The sequence below is a fragment of the Varroa jacobsoni genome, unplaced genomic scaffold (assembly GCF_002532875.2).
Source record: "Varroa jacobsoni isolate VJ856 unplaced genomic scaffold, vjacob_1.0 scaffold_1178, whole genome shotgun sequence".
Classification (NCBI taxonomy): domain Eukaryota; kingdom Metazoa; phylum Arthropoda; class Arachnida; order Mesostigmata; family Varroidae; genus Varroa; species Varroa jacobsoni.
The window spans coordinates 37,135-52,072 of record NW_019214080.1 but is presented as its reverse complement, the minus strand read 5'-3'; the positions used below and the strand labels follow the sequence as shown (position 1 = coordinate 52,072).

The window sequence follows — 14,938 nt, the reverse complement described above, 5'->3', positions numbered from 1 at the left end:
CACTAGATCATCCCGTACCCTCAGCAATACCAGAAACGACCGGACATTTCCGTTAAAATCTGCGGCGGCGAACTGCTATCAATGGGCTAAATTTGACCCATTGGAATGCCCCTACCTGTTGTGCCGACTTTACCGTCTCGATCGCGAGATGCATAGTTACCTGGACTACTGCACTATAGGGCTTTTGTAGCTACAACGTCGTTTTAAGATGCGGGAATTGAGCGAGCTGCACAAAGTTCTACATAGCGGTCCTTTTAATTTCAAGATAAATTTTCAATTCAGACAAATAAAACTGTTAGCTCTTTTGGAGCTGTAACGATCTGGATTCATCTCCCGTTTACGCTTCCAAACATCTACTAAGACGGCAATAGCTTTGAGAGTTTTAGGGCTACTTTCTTGACCTAGCCTCTCAACCTTCCGTTATCCGATAAGTTAGCCGATATATCCATCACAGTTGGTTTCCGGGGTGGCGTCCCTATGCCGAGAGTTGCTGGCGTAGGTGTTCACTGAGCTGATAAATGTCTAGTGCGTAGGAAGATCGCCAGTACTACATTCCTGTGTGAAAAAAAGCATAATGTGCGGGTTTCCATTGTCGATATAAGGCTGCCGGTTGAATTGTTGCTCAGAATTATGTATGGCGACGTTAACTTGTTGAACTTAGAATGTAGTTACTAGTGTAACACGGCCGTAAATATCGGTCACACAATAGTAGCAGTGGTTTTTGCTTAGGCCATACTCATCTTGGTATTGACAAGGTCAAACTGCGCAGTTCTTTCTTGCATATTTTTGTAGCGCTCGTCGGATTTCTTGAATCCTCTATTTTAATACAGGTATTTGATCCTAATACGTCTGGCCTTGTTACATGTGCTTTTCGTCCGCTGATACTGATATGGTCCGTTAAGGTCACGAATATAACTTTAGGCCGACTTCGTTTGCTCTTGACCATATAACAGGCTAGCTTAGATTTATAGGGATAATGTCCGAAAAACCTTATTGCAAGATTGTAAAGTATCACGGCCAGCGGTTTTCTCCAGATTCTCAATGAACTACTTGTTCGTGTTTCGGCTAAAGTTTTAAGTCTTCTGATACACAGTTTAACAACTTGTCATTGGTATCGCCAGTGCTATCGATCTGGGCATCCGCCCGAGTTGTTTGTGGCAACATATGTTACTGCAATACTAAGATCCGAACGTTAGAGATTTTGACAGCTTGAGGCGTGCAATCTTTCTCGCGTAAGCCATAGCATACGTTGTCAGTAGGAGTGATCAGAATGGTTATTGTTGGATAAACCTTCATAATCGATATCTACTCATGTGCACACTACCGTTATTATACGGTTCGTATATTGGCTAGTGTTTCATAAACTACAAAAAAGGCAGTAGTCAATCGTATCAGTCAATGAAACTGTGGGTTGCGATAATACTAGAAGGTGAGCTAATCATGTTTGAGATACGAAATTAGACCTCAGCAGATTATACTACAACTGATTGATTACTGCATGTGTAAATTCAGCCCCGGTCCTGAGCAAGCTTACCTAAACAAATGACACTGAAACAAATGAATCAGGACGAAGCTTTTAGGAAGCAATTTACCTGCGAACTATCTTAGGGTTTGCTTCATAATCATGTCCAAAGCATGAAACAAATTTTCATAGAGGTAAGTCGGAATTAACTGAATATGCACAGCTTTTAGCAAGTTCAAAGTCGGGGCGCGAAAGTTTGGAATGAGGAAACAGTATTGATGGACGAAAATTAATTGCTTGTTCTAACATCTTGCAATGTACAATAGGCATACATATATAGCCTTTTACAGTCTACTCCCGGCATACATACTAGACAAGAAAATGGCGCTGGTGTAAATACAAATAAATAAAAAATAGACGAAAAATGGCTGTTCATCTTGCTGATATCCACCTTCGTAAATTTCGTAAATTCGTCAATCCACCCAGGGCAGAAATACAGGATGCACCTTTATTCGCGGCACTTTTAGATTGTGAACTATTTAAAAAAGACGTCTCTGCATATTGATGCAGCCGATACTTGGGTCGTCAGATACTAAACCAGACTGCACAAAAAATGAGTATCTGACACTTAACGCTGTAACAACATTAACAGAAATGATAAAGCCAGTTGAGTTAATTCAATATCTTCTTCTCGAATTCCAATGGACTTGAGGCGATAAAAAATTTAGTGTTTTCATCATTTATTGAACTTCCAGGTACAGTCAAGGACCGTGTACAAGACACGTCAGGCCTTAAGCAGTACAAAAAAAAAATTTGCAAAAACAACAATTCATGCCACTGTTAACATGCGTCGATCTCTGAAAATCTAATCTATAAAAAGAAAAACATGTTGCTTGCTTCCGGTTCCATACAACGCTATTCGAGTCAGGATCATACCAATTAAATTCCTTCAATCAGTTCGCGTTTACTGTCAGCTACATGTCTGATTTTATTGATAGGGGAGAGACGGTAGCCGCGAAAGCGTGCCTAGGCATGCAGTGTGGGGATCCCTTAGGAACTATTAACTCCAAAAGCCTTATAGGTATCTAAGAGTGCGCATATCGTAAATCCCATATAGGAAACTACTATGTGTCACCTATTTGGAATAAAGCGGCCAATAAGAACAGCTTAAAAACGCGCAGCGAACAGCTGCTATCGGGATAACCAGATTATGAAAAATTAAGGCAACCGAGACTTTTTTAGCTTTAATTCATTCGTGCCATGGAAAATCATAGGACAGAAAAAGCCAAAGACGCAAGCAACCGACAATCACAAAAAAAGTAGATGTGATTCAGGTGTATATGTCTTGACGAGGCCACAGCTCGTACGCCTTTGCTTCGGCCTAACGCACCCAAATGTGCCAAATTAGTGAAGCTCGTCGAGAACTAGGTTGAAGCTGTATCAAAGAGATAACAAAACCGGAAATAGGATTAGAAACCTGCTAGGCGATGTGAAGTCAACTAACCCTATATGTGAGTTTCAGCTTATATATATATAGTAATATAGGAACACTTACTGGCAACAGCCCAAGGAAGTGGCTAAATAATTTAATGGATAATTGTTTTCTCGCAGAAATGAAGTCTCACACCTCACTAAAATGTTCCCAACAATTTTTGTCTCCGATTAGGAAATCATTAGGAAATATGTAGCTCTCCTGCTCTATCGTTAAAGGTTTTTTTTTAATACAGAGCTTAAGCAAAGAACAGGAACTAAACCGGCGAACTAAAACAGCGAACTTGAAAAATAGAACTGAAAGTTCTTTGATTTTCTCCAGGCAGCTGTTGTAAAGAAGAGTTTAGGAAATTCGATGACCAGCTTACTAAGTGGTTTACAAATATACAGAACAACTTAAGAAATCGGCAGTCGCATGCTTTTAATGCGTTTGCGAGACAGTCTCATACTTTTAGCCGAAGTTTCTTAAATTCAATACAGATCTTGCTTCAATTCCACTCTGAATTAAACTACTGCTTGATTCTGAAGCCGACGTTTCGGTCTCATCCAAGTTTCCTGAAGCTTCCTAAATCAAGAAAGTTTTGCAGATAACATTCATCTCCTCATAATATGAACTGTTTCCGACCTTTAGAACTAACTTCTCAGCATCTCTCAACAAGGATATAACGTCCAAGCGGACGACGGGAAACATTGAAAAATACGTTTTTTTGAAAAACCAATGAGAAGACTACAGCATCTAGTAGTGAGATGGTAATGTCTAATATTTTATGGATCGAACTCGAGGGGGGGTGGTCACTGACTGAGGAGATATTTGCCTCTTTCTTGAGACATTGCAAAACGCACTATACAGCAAAACTACCTTCTATTTTTTCACAACAGACAACTGATTCATCTGTGATTGGCACTGAACGTATGAGGGAATCATAAACCTTTGTTCATTGTACCTCTGCTGCAGTGTGATAATTCACGTCAGCTTCGGTCCGAGGAACTGGTCGAAGCGCAAAGATCCGATTCGAAAGACACAGCCCAGCGGTTATTTTCATCTCATACGGAGAGTAAGAATAGGTTCATTTAAATCTCTGAATGATTTCCAGTCTATCAATATCATGGCTTATTAAAGCTTAAGTAGAGCAAGTCAACTCATTGCAAGTTTAAGTTTATTTGATATTCTGTGTTGAACTTTTCTTTGACAGGGTGCATCATAGGTTCCTTAGTTTCCCTGTAAGTCTCAAAAAAAAAGCGACGAACAGGGCAGAATCGAACATTTTCATCGTAAATTGGTAATTTCGGTTTCTATGTAATGTCGCACATTGTATACATCTCTTGGTTCGGTGCGATTTGCAACGGCAAAAATCGTTCGACGTAGTCTCGCTTTGCTCTAGTAAACGTAGCGCAAGATATCTCCTATCGCCGTTTTGCGTGACTTTGCTATAAAAGCTTATTGTACATTCGATGTTTATCGTGCTGCAGTGCTTTAACGCTATAAACAGATTTTTACTCAATATTTACATTAACTTAAAGATCAAACAATTTCAGAACCCCGTTATATATTGACATTATCGCAATGTCAGTCGATGAAAAGGGCCTCCGGCCAGCGGACTTCAGTATCTCTAACCCATCGGATACGTCTTTTATTGACGCATGCTGGCTCTCGCCTTGCCCATTGTTTTGTCAGTTTTTTTTGTACGTATTCTAACGGTAGTGATACAGCCAGGGTATTTCACGCCTTCCACATCAACGGCACACGCGTAGGGGCCATCGTCGTCGGAACTTGCGTTCGGCTTTCTGTACAAGATGGTATTGTCGTCCATTCTGGTGACCAATGGACTGCTCACATCCAAATATGGATCTGAACGGTCCAACCGTTTGAAGCGCAGATTTGATGAACTCACCGGGAAGGTATTGTTATCCTTGCCTAAAACCTTCCTCGATACCAAGCGACAGTATATCTTAACCCAGCGCCCGGTCTGAACGTTGACCTCCCATGGTAGATCTGCAAAATCCAGAGCAGAATATAACATAAATCCCACAAAGCAATTAGTGGAATTACAAAGCTGCATAGAAAAAAAAAGCTCATAAGATCGAGCTATTTTGATACGTACCGACATGAACGACGTTCTTTACATTGCGTGAGAGGTGGCACTCTTTGCTGTCAGAGCTTTCCAAATAAATGAACAGGAACAGAATTAGACGTATGAAACTGGCAGCCGCAGGCCATCCGGGCGAAACTTTGCGAGGCATAGCCGTTCGTAGCACAACGTTGTCACCTCGAAACGTATCGCTATGGAATAGAGATGCCACGACTTTAGCGACAGGGTTCCTCAGCTTCAGTTGAGGTTCATTTGTTAATTATACTATCTGCTCACCGTTTTTGGTCGATTCGGGCACTTCATAAAGAGACGAGGTAAAGAAATAGTTCATAATAACTGATAATTTTTAAAACGATTACAATAGATAATCAACTTTGAATACATTGCCATTTGACGATAGCTCCTTAATTTGACTTGTGCGGGAAGGAACTGGCCACATTATTTACCAGTGACGGCGCCACTGCTAATAACAGCCAGATATGTGAACGGAAGTGACGACATACTTTTAAGATCCACACGGGGCTACCAGGAAGGTCTGCACCTGAGCTGTATGGGGTTACTATCACAAAGGTAACGACAGGGGAAATTCTTGATAAATCGTTTGCAACTTTAATTTAACTTAAGACAATCAATACAGTAGCTGAATAGGGGGTTGGTTTAGGGCAGTGACATTTGAATCGATCCCTAGTGTACCTTCAATTTCGATTGCTAGCGTAGACATTGTGAACATGCTAAATACTGAAAAGAAACGTGCAAAACACCTATGACAGAAACGCTATGAATAGGTGTCTCCATTCAGTGCTCTACTAAAAATCTACTAGTTACGTTTTTCGTGTATAAAATAAAACGTATTTGATCCGACGTCCGTTATTTATGTCGAACATACTTATCGGACAAGTGGATTTGGTTCCTTGCAGTGTCTTTCTTGGCGCGTCCTTCTCTTGATATTGTATTCATAGCTTATCCGCTCATCAAAAATAGTATAGAGTCAACCATTTCTTCTCAGTCTAACATAGAAGCCATAACTGAAGGAGAATTATTCGCTCGCCAGCCTCAGAACCCCGCCGTTCGCTGGCAATAATCAGATTTTCTACGTTTCGATACACAATCTCATTTCGTGAAGAAATAAAGACTCTGCGCTAACGCTCCTCTACGAAATTGACAAGACAAAAACTAATAAGCTCCGTATCTAAATGCTGACGATATCACGGCGGCACTGTGACAGTGTATCTGACTATGCCTGAGTTCGTGAAGTTCCACAACCAGCTTCCATGTTATATCTGTAGAACGGTATCGACAAAACACATGTATGCATAGAAGACCATCTGGACACATCCTAAGATGTGCTTAGTCGAAAAAAAAGACCCCCCGATTACATCATAGTGCGAATGTGGAATGCTGAGAGACGTTGCTAAATAAGTCAAGATAAGCCGTTCATAATATTCACTATGATCAATTATCATTTTTTACCATATATCCGAATCACATTCAAATTTGATGACTAGATAATGCCACATACGATCTACTTCTACGACTTCTACTAATACGACATACGACCTATTACAAACGAATTATGTGGCTATATTACTCTGCACCGATTTCATTACTATCGAAGTGGTGTAGTGCTTACAATCTTAAGATCGGTTGTATAAAGAGAAGAGCTGAGGGAAGCGTTTAAAGTAAGGCAGCGCAAGTAACAGATATGTTAGGCAGGCAACAAGGCCTTGTTGTGATCGGGATGCACACCCACGCGTAGACGAACTTTGTTTCGTGGTGGGAATCAACCGTCTGATGATATGCCTAACGGTGGCACCGGACGTAAACTCGAAACGTAGAAGCGATGGCGCCTTTACTCCCGATCCCGTTCACCTTAGCAAGACGACAGTGTGCGTCTAATAGCTTTAAGTAAAATGATGACACCGACGAGCAGAAAAACAACAGGCCAGCACTGAAAGGACTTTTCTGAAGAAGGAGGACTACGCGTAAGTGTCGCCGTTCTCACAATTATTGTTGTTAACGTGATACAATCGAGGTTCTGTGCAGTCCGACTTGAGATACACGTTCAACCTACGAAAGACGTCATTATAAGGAGGCGTCGACAACGACGCTTTCGAATCCATCTAACATTTGCTGATATTCTATTTTCGCTATGAGTTGTAAAGTCTCTGACATCATCGTGAAGTATCGAAACGGCTGTACGGTAGCCTTCCTCCAGTCCGTTCATCAAAGCGACCATTTATTGAACTGCTTCTATGCTATCCGGTTATCTATTACGGAGGGATCTGAAGAACGCAACTCTCAGTTGGCCTCCGTTATTCGGAGTCACCCAGATGTGCGTTACACCTTTCTGTTCGTATGCGATGTAGATGTATGACGAAGTAACAATGAAGCTGTCGGCTGAGTCTGACAGCCTTTTAGAATGGACCGGGAATGCTCCGTCGAACGAATTCTGCGATATTTCTACGAAAATCTAAGATTCAATAGAATCGACAATATCAAATATCTACTTACGTCTTATACTTAATTATGCTTCTTACGTGCCAAAAGGTTATTTAGATTTAGGATAAATTTAATCGCCTACACTTGTCTGTTAAGGCTGCTATACAGAGAAAGCTAAGTATTTTGAATGTGATTGCTCTTGTCATTAGCAAAACAGCTTTCTATTTACATTTATATCATAATGAGCTTTCTTGAAGACATTTTTCTTATTTTTAAAGCTCATCCCACAAAGAAAAACAAGATGTTCGACCAAACATCCTGTTCACACAACCTAAGTTATACCATACGTACTGCTACAATAGCGGTCGAAACGTTTCGCGCCCTGGGGTTTTGCTCGCCAACCCACGAATTTACCAAGCAGGCGGTCAGTCTGACAGGGCTTTGAACCAACTTAACGAGGCGACCTTGAACTGACCGCCAAAATAGCCTTGCTTGTATAATTTCATTTAGACGAGTGCATATGCATCTAGCCAATAGTAAATCTCGCTTGATTTTCTTACTATGTAGACCTTGTACCGGGTAGGTTTGCTGGCATGTAGTGGAGTGATCTGCAACAGTAGTTTTACAGCTTCGAAAAACAACGTCCTCTGCCAAAAAAATTAGGCGGGCAATGCGGGTTGTCGTTGGTGTTGCGGAGGCTGATCTATAACGATCTACGACAATGATACCATCTGGTGCCAATCTCCTATGATGAGTAACTATAGATGACGATGAATATAAACAGGGCATAATTTGTGCCTAGTCACATATTGTGACCCGAAACAGTGAGGACCACGGCCTTTACGAGTATAAAGCATTTGCACTTACGGTCAAATATTGATATATGTATAATTGCGAATAATCATTCACCGGTGCGACTATATTGTACAGAAAGTCCCATTTGGGACGTGTTCGCATCCACGCAAACACGATTTTTATATAAAGCACGAACGCGCAACTCGTATAAACAGAAACGGTATTTAGCGTTACGCCTAGGGAATTCTGAGAAAAGTTTCGCCATACGTTTAAAGTCGCGGCCTTAAGTGAGCGAGAAGCTTCTATCTGTAATTGCTATCCGCTATTTGTTTAAAATAGTCGCCAGCGCCATTTTTAGAAGTGTAGCCGGGTTCGTTCGTGCCTATCCGTATAGGAACAAATAGGTATTTCTCAGAATGAATTTGCAGTACACCTTTTCCATCTGTGCTCATAAAGGGTTGATGAAATAATTCATGTAATAGATAATCGAGGTTCACTAGAGGTAAATTCATTTGTGGGCCACCTTTTCAAAAAAAGAACAACCTTACGCAAGATTTCATCTAATTCAGAATGCTTGTTAAGCAGCGGCATGGCTACAATCGTTAGCCCAATGGCGTAATCAGCTTCGTAGAGTAGATTAGGGTCCGCGTTGTTGGCTGGACTGATAAGTCTCAGCAAAACAGGCACGAACATTATCTGGAAAAATATGCCCACAAGCCCATGAGCAATGTCTGATATGAATGCAGCCATGCTGAAGATCGTAAATGAAATAATACGTTATAAAATTCTCGGTACGCTTACTAAGCTCACGTAAGTTCGCTACATTTATCGACTCGTCGGTTGAGTTCGAACTTGCCGTTCTCTAAAATGTCCGCTAAATGATAGAGAACTGTAGCCGTTACCTTTGCTGTTGCACACACGGGGCAAACTTGGCCGGATTTGTTAAATGCATACATTAAAAGTTTTGCGTACACAAGGACACATACATGCACAGAGAGCTACACACATAACAAAGCACTGTTGTAACATAACGGGAGCCGCAATAAACCACGGACGTTTGCACACATGAGAGACATTTTCCATTAACCAATATATATATATATATATATATATATATATATACGCACTAAGAAAACACTGCAGCGTTTGAATGTGACGCTTTCTATACAAATTGCGAATACAAATGACTGAAGACGCGGGGTGCCAAGCGGTTTTGTTGTGCGCTACAACAGAACGCCGTTGTCGTCAAAGCCATCGCAAGATTAACATGCCACGAGCTGATCACCGCGTTCATGGGCCGCAATCATTCGCTTCTTTGCCCTCTTTCCTTAGCGCGAACCAGTATTCTTGAAAGGAGATGTAAGTATATAAAATGAACGCGGCTCTTTCGCACAATCGGCACCAGCCAAGCCAGGGGTCCCACTGTTGTTAGCCGGTCATTGTTAATACTATTTTCGCCTGACAGTGGACCTTTTATTTTACAAGCATTTTTTCAATTAGGTATATTGTCGTCAGTTCATTATAGCTGTACAATCAGTGGAAGGAACTACTATTTAAGTTTGCGATATCGGAGGAAAAGCAACACGAAAATCGGAGCGATACACTTTGCGGCACCATTCTCTGATTATATATCATTGTAGGTGTTGAACTCGAAAGTTATGCTCTCGACTGACCCAGCTTTCGTTCAAGTATGTATTTATTAAATAACTTGCGCCATCGTTGCATGCATTTAGCAGTTATCTATGGGCACGTGTTATCCTTTTATGGCATCCTGCTCCAACTTTAACGATCCCTAATGCGCTATAAGCTGATTACCCTGTCTCTGGCTTTAGGTACGATAAGTTTTGCGTATATAGTTGTAAGTTACATCCATGTAGTTCCATGCCAGGTCATATCCGTAGCCCTTAGACAAGGCACCTCTTATTTTTTTATTTTGTCGCTTCACAGATACATGATACTTGCCTAACAAACGGGGCCAGTAAATGACACTGATAATTTGGTATCAAGTCGTCCTCAGAAGCCCGAACCGAATCGGATGGATAACGAAGAACGAAATGAACACTTCATCGATCACTCAATTATCGAAAATCTAGAAGTAAACAGTATTCCAATAAGCGCAACGTACCGGCTTCTAATAAGGAGGGGTTTCGACCAAATTGAAAACATTTTCCGTCAACGGTCAATCCAAGAATCGCCTTTTTCTAAAGAATATTCAGCCACTCGATTTATCCTAAGACGGTTAGTGGAGCAAGCGAGAAAATGCAGAGCGACGCTGAAGCAAACCCCTTACAACGCTTTCTACCTGAAGGATATTGAGCGACAGGTTATCGCACTATGCGGCCAGTTCCGCCTCACGGTGATGAACGTAGAAAATGAACTATTGTCGCGTAATTGCAGCAAGCTAACTATACAACATGAGGCTCAGTTTAGGAACCTCACTATACCGAGCGACTTGAAAAAACCAGTGTATATGAAGCTCAACCCGTACTATGATATCGTGATTAAAGTCAACCAATCGTTTGCCTCCATTTTAAGCTTGGCAGTCATCTGCAGATCCGACATGAAGTGCGTTAGGATTATCGATAATTTTCGAATTTCGATAATATTTGATTGGCTCCATTGTGCGGCGTTAAATGATTACAAACCTTACAATCCCAGCCTCAATTTGCCCCAGTCAAACTAAAATACTCCCCACCGCAACCGCTGAGGCCGCCAGCGCCGTCACCGCCAAACTCCACTACGTTCCAATAGTCAGGCTTCAACATTCCGAACGGCGTGCTGCGGTACTAGAGCTGCGTACCTTCTACGTTCTACGTTCTATTTACAGACAAAATCAAGCTCTCGTGAAAGCGACAAAAGCTTTGTTTGATCAGAGGCATACCTTGACATAAACTGCTACGGTTCCGCAACGTGAACAAGAACCCGTCCGTAGATAAACCAATCCAGCTCCTTCGACGGAAGCGGCAGCAAAATGCACTACACTCAAGAAGTTTCGAACGAATTTAGGAGAGAACTATAACTAAAAAAATTGATATAGCAAAAGGGTAGCATGCCTCTAGTGCTAGAGGGCCGTCAGAACAAACGTCCAATAAAAACGATGTTTTTTCAGAAACAAACGTCGGAGCGTAGTTTTCCAACCTTAGTTTGTAAGCCACATTGTCTCTAAAATTCCATACACACATAAACACACAATGTCCGCATCATGACCTCACTCATAGTACAATTCGGCCATTCCGAACGCAGCATCTAAATAGGGTAACTACGGAGAAAGTGAAGCGTAAAGTTTCGTATTCTTTTGACGATATAACATTGGCTCTTATAATAATAATAATGACGTCTGGTTCGCACCATAATACGACCTGTTCTCGTAACTGGGTGCCCAACTACATGTAATAGCCATTCGCACATCTAATATGTGTTTAATACAAAAAATATTAGGGTGCACTAGTAGACAGACGACACCATCTTTAGGGAGCAGATAGCAGAAGTTTTTAATAATAATAATAAAACCGGCTAATAAAACGGAAAAGAATAGTTTTTAGTATTTATAGGCGCACCTTTATATTTAAGATCTCCATGATTCGGCTTGACTCAAGTATATGTCACACTCCGCTCGACGGTCACGTTATAAGTACTATGTGCTTTTCTGAACCAGTAGCTAACGCTATCAAAGCTGATGGTAAAACAAAGTTTTGTAGATGAACGGCCGTACTCGGTTCAGGGTACGGTTCCAGTGAAATTTACGCGAAGTAGGTCTGACCTGGGAGTCTAAAATTACAGCTAGCTAAAACAGGTTTAAACGGTGAAGTACATACAGTAGAATGGAAATCAATCATCCCACATAGCTCGAGCCACACAGGCAACATGGCTTATTCGAACATAGCACTTCATTCTGTAATTGTCGGAGCTGCTCGGTTCAGCTCGTTTGTAAAGAACCCGGGAGTCGCTGCCGAAGAACGTGTTTCGCACTTGACCGCTGTTTACAGAATATACTATAAAAATAAGCAGGTACATTTAGCAACTGCGAGGTTAGGCTCTGCAGCCTGGGTTACAATATGATCGAATTAAAAAGAAAAAAACGTGATGACTAGATTTAGAACATAGTATCATTCATGAAATTAGGTAGTAGGCAATAGAGGTCACTGCCACGTGACGCAACCCAAACTTCCTGCCAGTGATGTCAAATTCGCGTGCTATTCACTAGCTTGAATAAGCATTATATTGAATGGTATAAAGTCGCCTAATACCATCTTGCCCCCTCACTCAATCGGAAGTTCAGTCAGCGCTGAACAGCTCCAAATCATGCCTATGATATGGTGCTGTTTACGTTTTTGCTGCCCAGCATAGGATAAGCTATTTTTCACCACAGGTCAGGCAACTTCCTTTTACTGCCAGTTGTTGTGAGTTAATGTTGTGCTCCATCGGAGCGCCTTGTCCATGTAATTGAAAAATTAGCGCTTTGCCTGATTTTTTGACCTGGTTATTTTGGTCCTTTTCTATAACCACTCAGCGTTCGACCGTGCAGCCCGTTCCGTGAACCGGGACAAAAAGAGAAACAGACACGGTTCAACATCAAGTCAAAGATTAAACCGTGTTTCGATCGCTCAAAATGATCGTTGATTGCTAAGAGCGTCTATATGTCTTAGTTTTTGCTTCTTGTAACTCTCTCGCCAACCACTCAGCATCGATATGCCCCTAGTGAACAGTTTTGCTTACGGCAGAACGTTGAATTCTGCAATAATCTGTTAGGCAATAGCCTCGGAAAGGCGTCAAAGAGCAGCTAATCGAAAATGATGAAGATCAGTTTCTGATGTAATGATATCTCTAACTGGTTAGCGTGGTGAAGATCTGGAAATGAGACGATTCGGAAAAGTGACTCAGCCACAACCGTCTATTGAACCCTTGATCTCGTGCTTTGCCAATTAGCTACATGAAGACTTCCTAGCAGGCTGATTAATAACTAATATTGAGAGGGTTAGATGTTCATTAACAAAGGCATGCTGCGATCACTGCGAGTCCGTTTCGAGCTACGAATGGGCAACACTTTATGCTATTAGAGCAATGTAACCCGGACTTTTTTTACGTAATGGTGGTGCTTTAGTCGGACTTCTGTGCGTGCCGCTGAAGGAACTTCGTACGAGTAGCTTAAGAATATTTTCGGATTAGCGGGGAGATAAAGGCAAAAATACTTTTACGGATTGGTTTATCTAAACTTGTTTCTTTAAGATATGTAGTATTTTTGGCTTTATGTACGCGTACGTGGTAAGGGTTCTCGCTATGGGAGCGAGGCTAGATGAACCCAGCTAACTAGTTACGTAGTTGTAGCAGCTTTCTGCTCTTTAGCCGGTGTTAACACGTAGCATCATTGGAAGGCCTGTAGTTTCCTGCAACACATGGCATAAGAGTAAGCTTAAGGTAGGACATTGCTGGCTTCATGTAGAAAAACTGGACAAAATTTTCTTTTCTAGGAAACAGCCGTGGAGCAGATAATGATTTTTATCTAGTTAACACCAACAACCATAGATGTTCAGATTCTGCTAAACAATCCGTACATGTATTTCGAATGGTTTACAGATGGCATGTCCAAGCGCTCAAGAGAACGGGACGGTCGTCTCCCGAGGAGTGTGGACACAGACGTATTTGTTGTATACGGTTCGATACCATGCAGGTGGGCAAACTAACGTAACTTACCGCACTGAAACCTGTCACAGCAGCTATTTGATTTCAATAGGAAAAAAATCTATTCAGAAATACGCGAAACGAAAAACGGCTCTAGTGCAGCTCGAGGTTTAGGTAAGCTCACTTTTTGACATATTGACAATAAAAGGAACGCACAATCTAAAATGTTGAAATTAGTATTCAGCTTCTAACTATTGGCTTGTTGAAAACGGGTTCCTCCCACTTTTGCCATATCAATTGACACGTAGATGACGAACCATTATTATTATTACTTTTATTAAACAACTATTGGCCCTTCGCGCATGTGGTAACGAACCTCGCCAGTGATGTTTCGAGTCTGCGGAGAAGCTTTTTTTTTAAAGTGAAAGCCTGATTTTTGCCAGGCAAGCACTCTCTCAGTAAGCAAATGTCTCAGCCACCGTAAAACAGCTTTTAATGAAGATACCTATTATTATTATTATTACTAACACAAATCTTATATAGGGGGACAGATAAAACACACAGACGTTCTAAGTATGTGATACTGAAAGCAATTTATTTTACCCGTGTAATAATGACACGTTATATACATTAAATAAATATATGATAATTTGTTGCTTTTTGTGTCCACGGTCGCTTTCGCGCACGCTCTTTTCTTTCTTGCTTCCATTAACAGTTTGCTTTCATAGCCTTTTACTTTTCGGCGTTATCCATTAGCCTTTTCTATGTTATCGTTCGACTTCATTTTTGTCAGTTCACTCGAGATTCCATTTGTCTGACTGAAAACACATCGTCATGAACCTCGATGAACATACTTGCCCTATATATCTTACACCCACATCACCCCCGTACCACAGAGTTCTTGGCAAGTGTCTAGCTTCTGACATCTTCTGCCTTGTTCAATTGGTTTTCGGAGCTAATTAACCCACCCACCCACCCACCCACTCCGACCACAGTTCAACGAACAGAATTCACCTTTGTTCTGTTCATACCATTTTCAAAA

General features: G+C 41.3%; 1 protein-coding gene across 5 annotated transcripts; it reads right to left on the bottom strand.

The window, feature by feature from the left end:
• Positions 1–4,093: 4,093 nt before the first annotated feature.
• Positions 4,094–11,520, bottom strand: LOC111267385 (uncharacterized). Of its 5 annotated transcripts, XM_022845600.2 has the most exons (4): positions 9,180–9,385; positions 5,320–5,340; positions 5,056–5,234; positions 4,094–4,946 (listed from the first exon to the last, which is right to left on the bottom strand). In XM_022845600.2, the coding sequence occupies exons 1-4, from the start codon at positions 9,227–9,229 to the stop codon at positions 4,585–4,587; spliced, it is 612 nt and encodes a 203-aa protein (XP_022701335.1). In that variant the 5' UTR covers positions 9,230–9,385; the 3' UTR covers positions 4,094–4,584. The 5 variants fall into 5 exon arrangements, with proteins under 5 accessions (XP_022701335.1, XP_022701337.1, XP_022701339.1 ...); XM_022845602.2 differs by lacking the exons at positions 5,320–5,340; positions 9,180–9,385 and adding an exon at positions 11,159–11,520; XM_022845604.2 differs by lacking the exons at positions 5,320–5,340; positions 9,180–9,385 and adding an exon at positions 9,405–9,549.
• Between the last annotated feature and the right edge of the window lie 3,418 nt (positions 11,521–14,938).

Excerpts from the sequence above, each read along its gene's own strand:
- LOC111267385 (XM_022845600.2), bottom strand. The coding sequence starts at position 9,229 with ATGCATTTAACAAATCCGGCCAAGTTTGCCCCGTGTGTGCAACAGCAA. Across the intron at positions 5,341-9,179 it reads CCGTGTGTGCAACAGCAAAG|TGCCCGAATCGACCAAAAAC; the intron begins GTAACGGCTACA and ends CTCTTTATGAAG. Across the intron at positions 4,947-5,055 it reads AAAGAACGTCGTTCATGTCG|ATCTACCATGGGAGGTCAAC; the intron begins GTACGTATCAAA and ends TGGATTTTGCAG.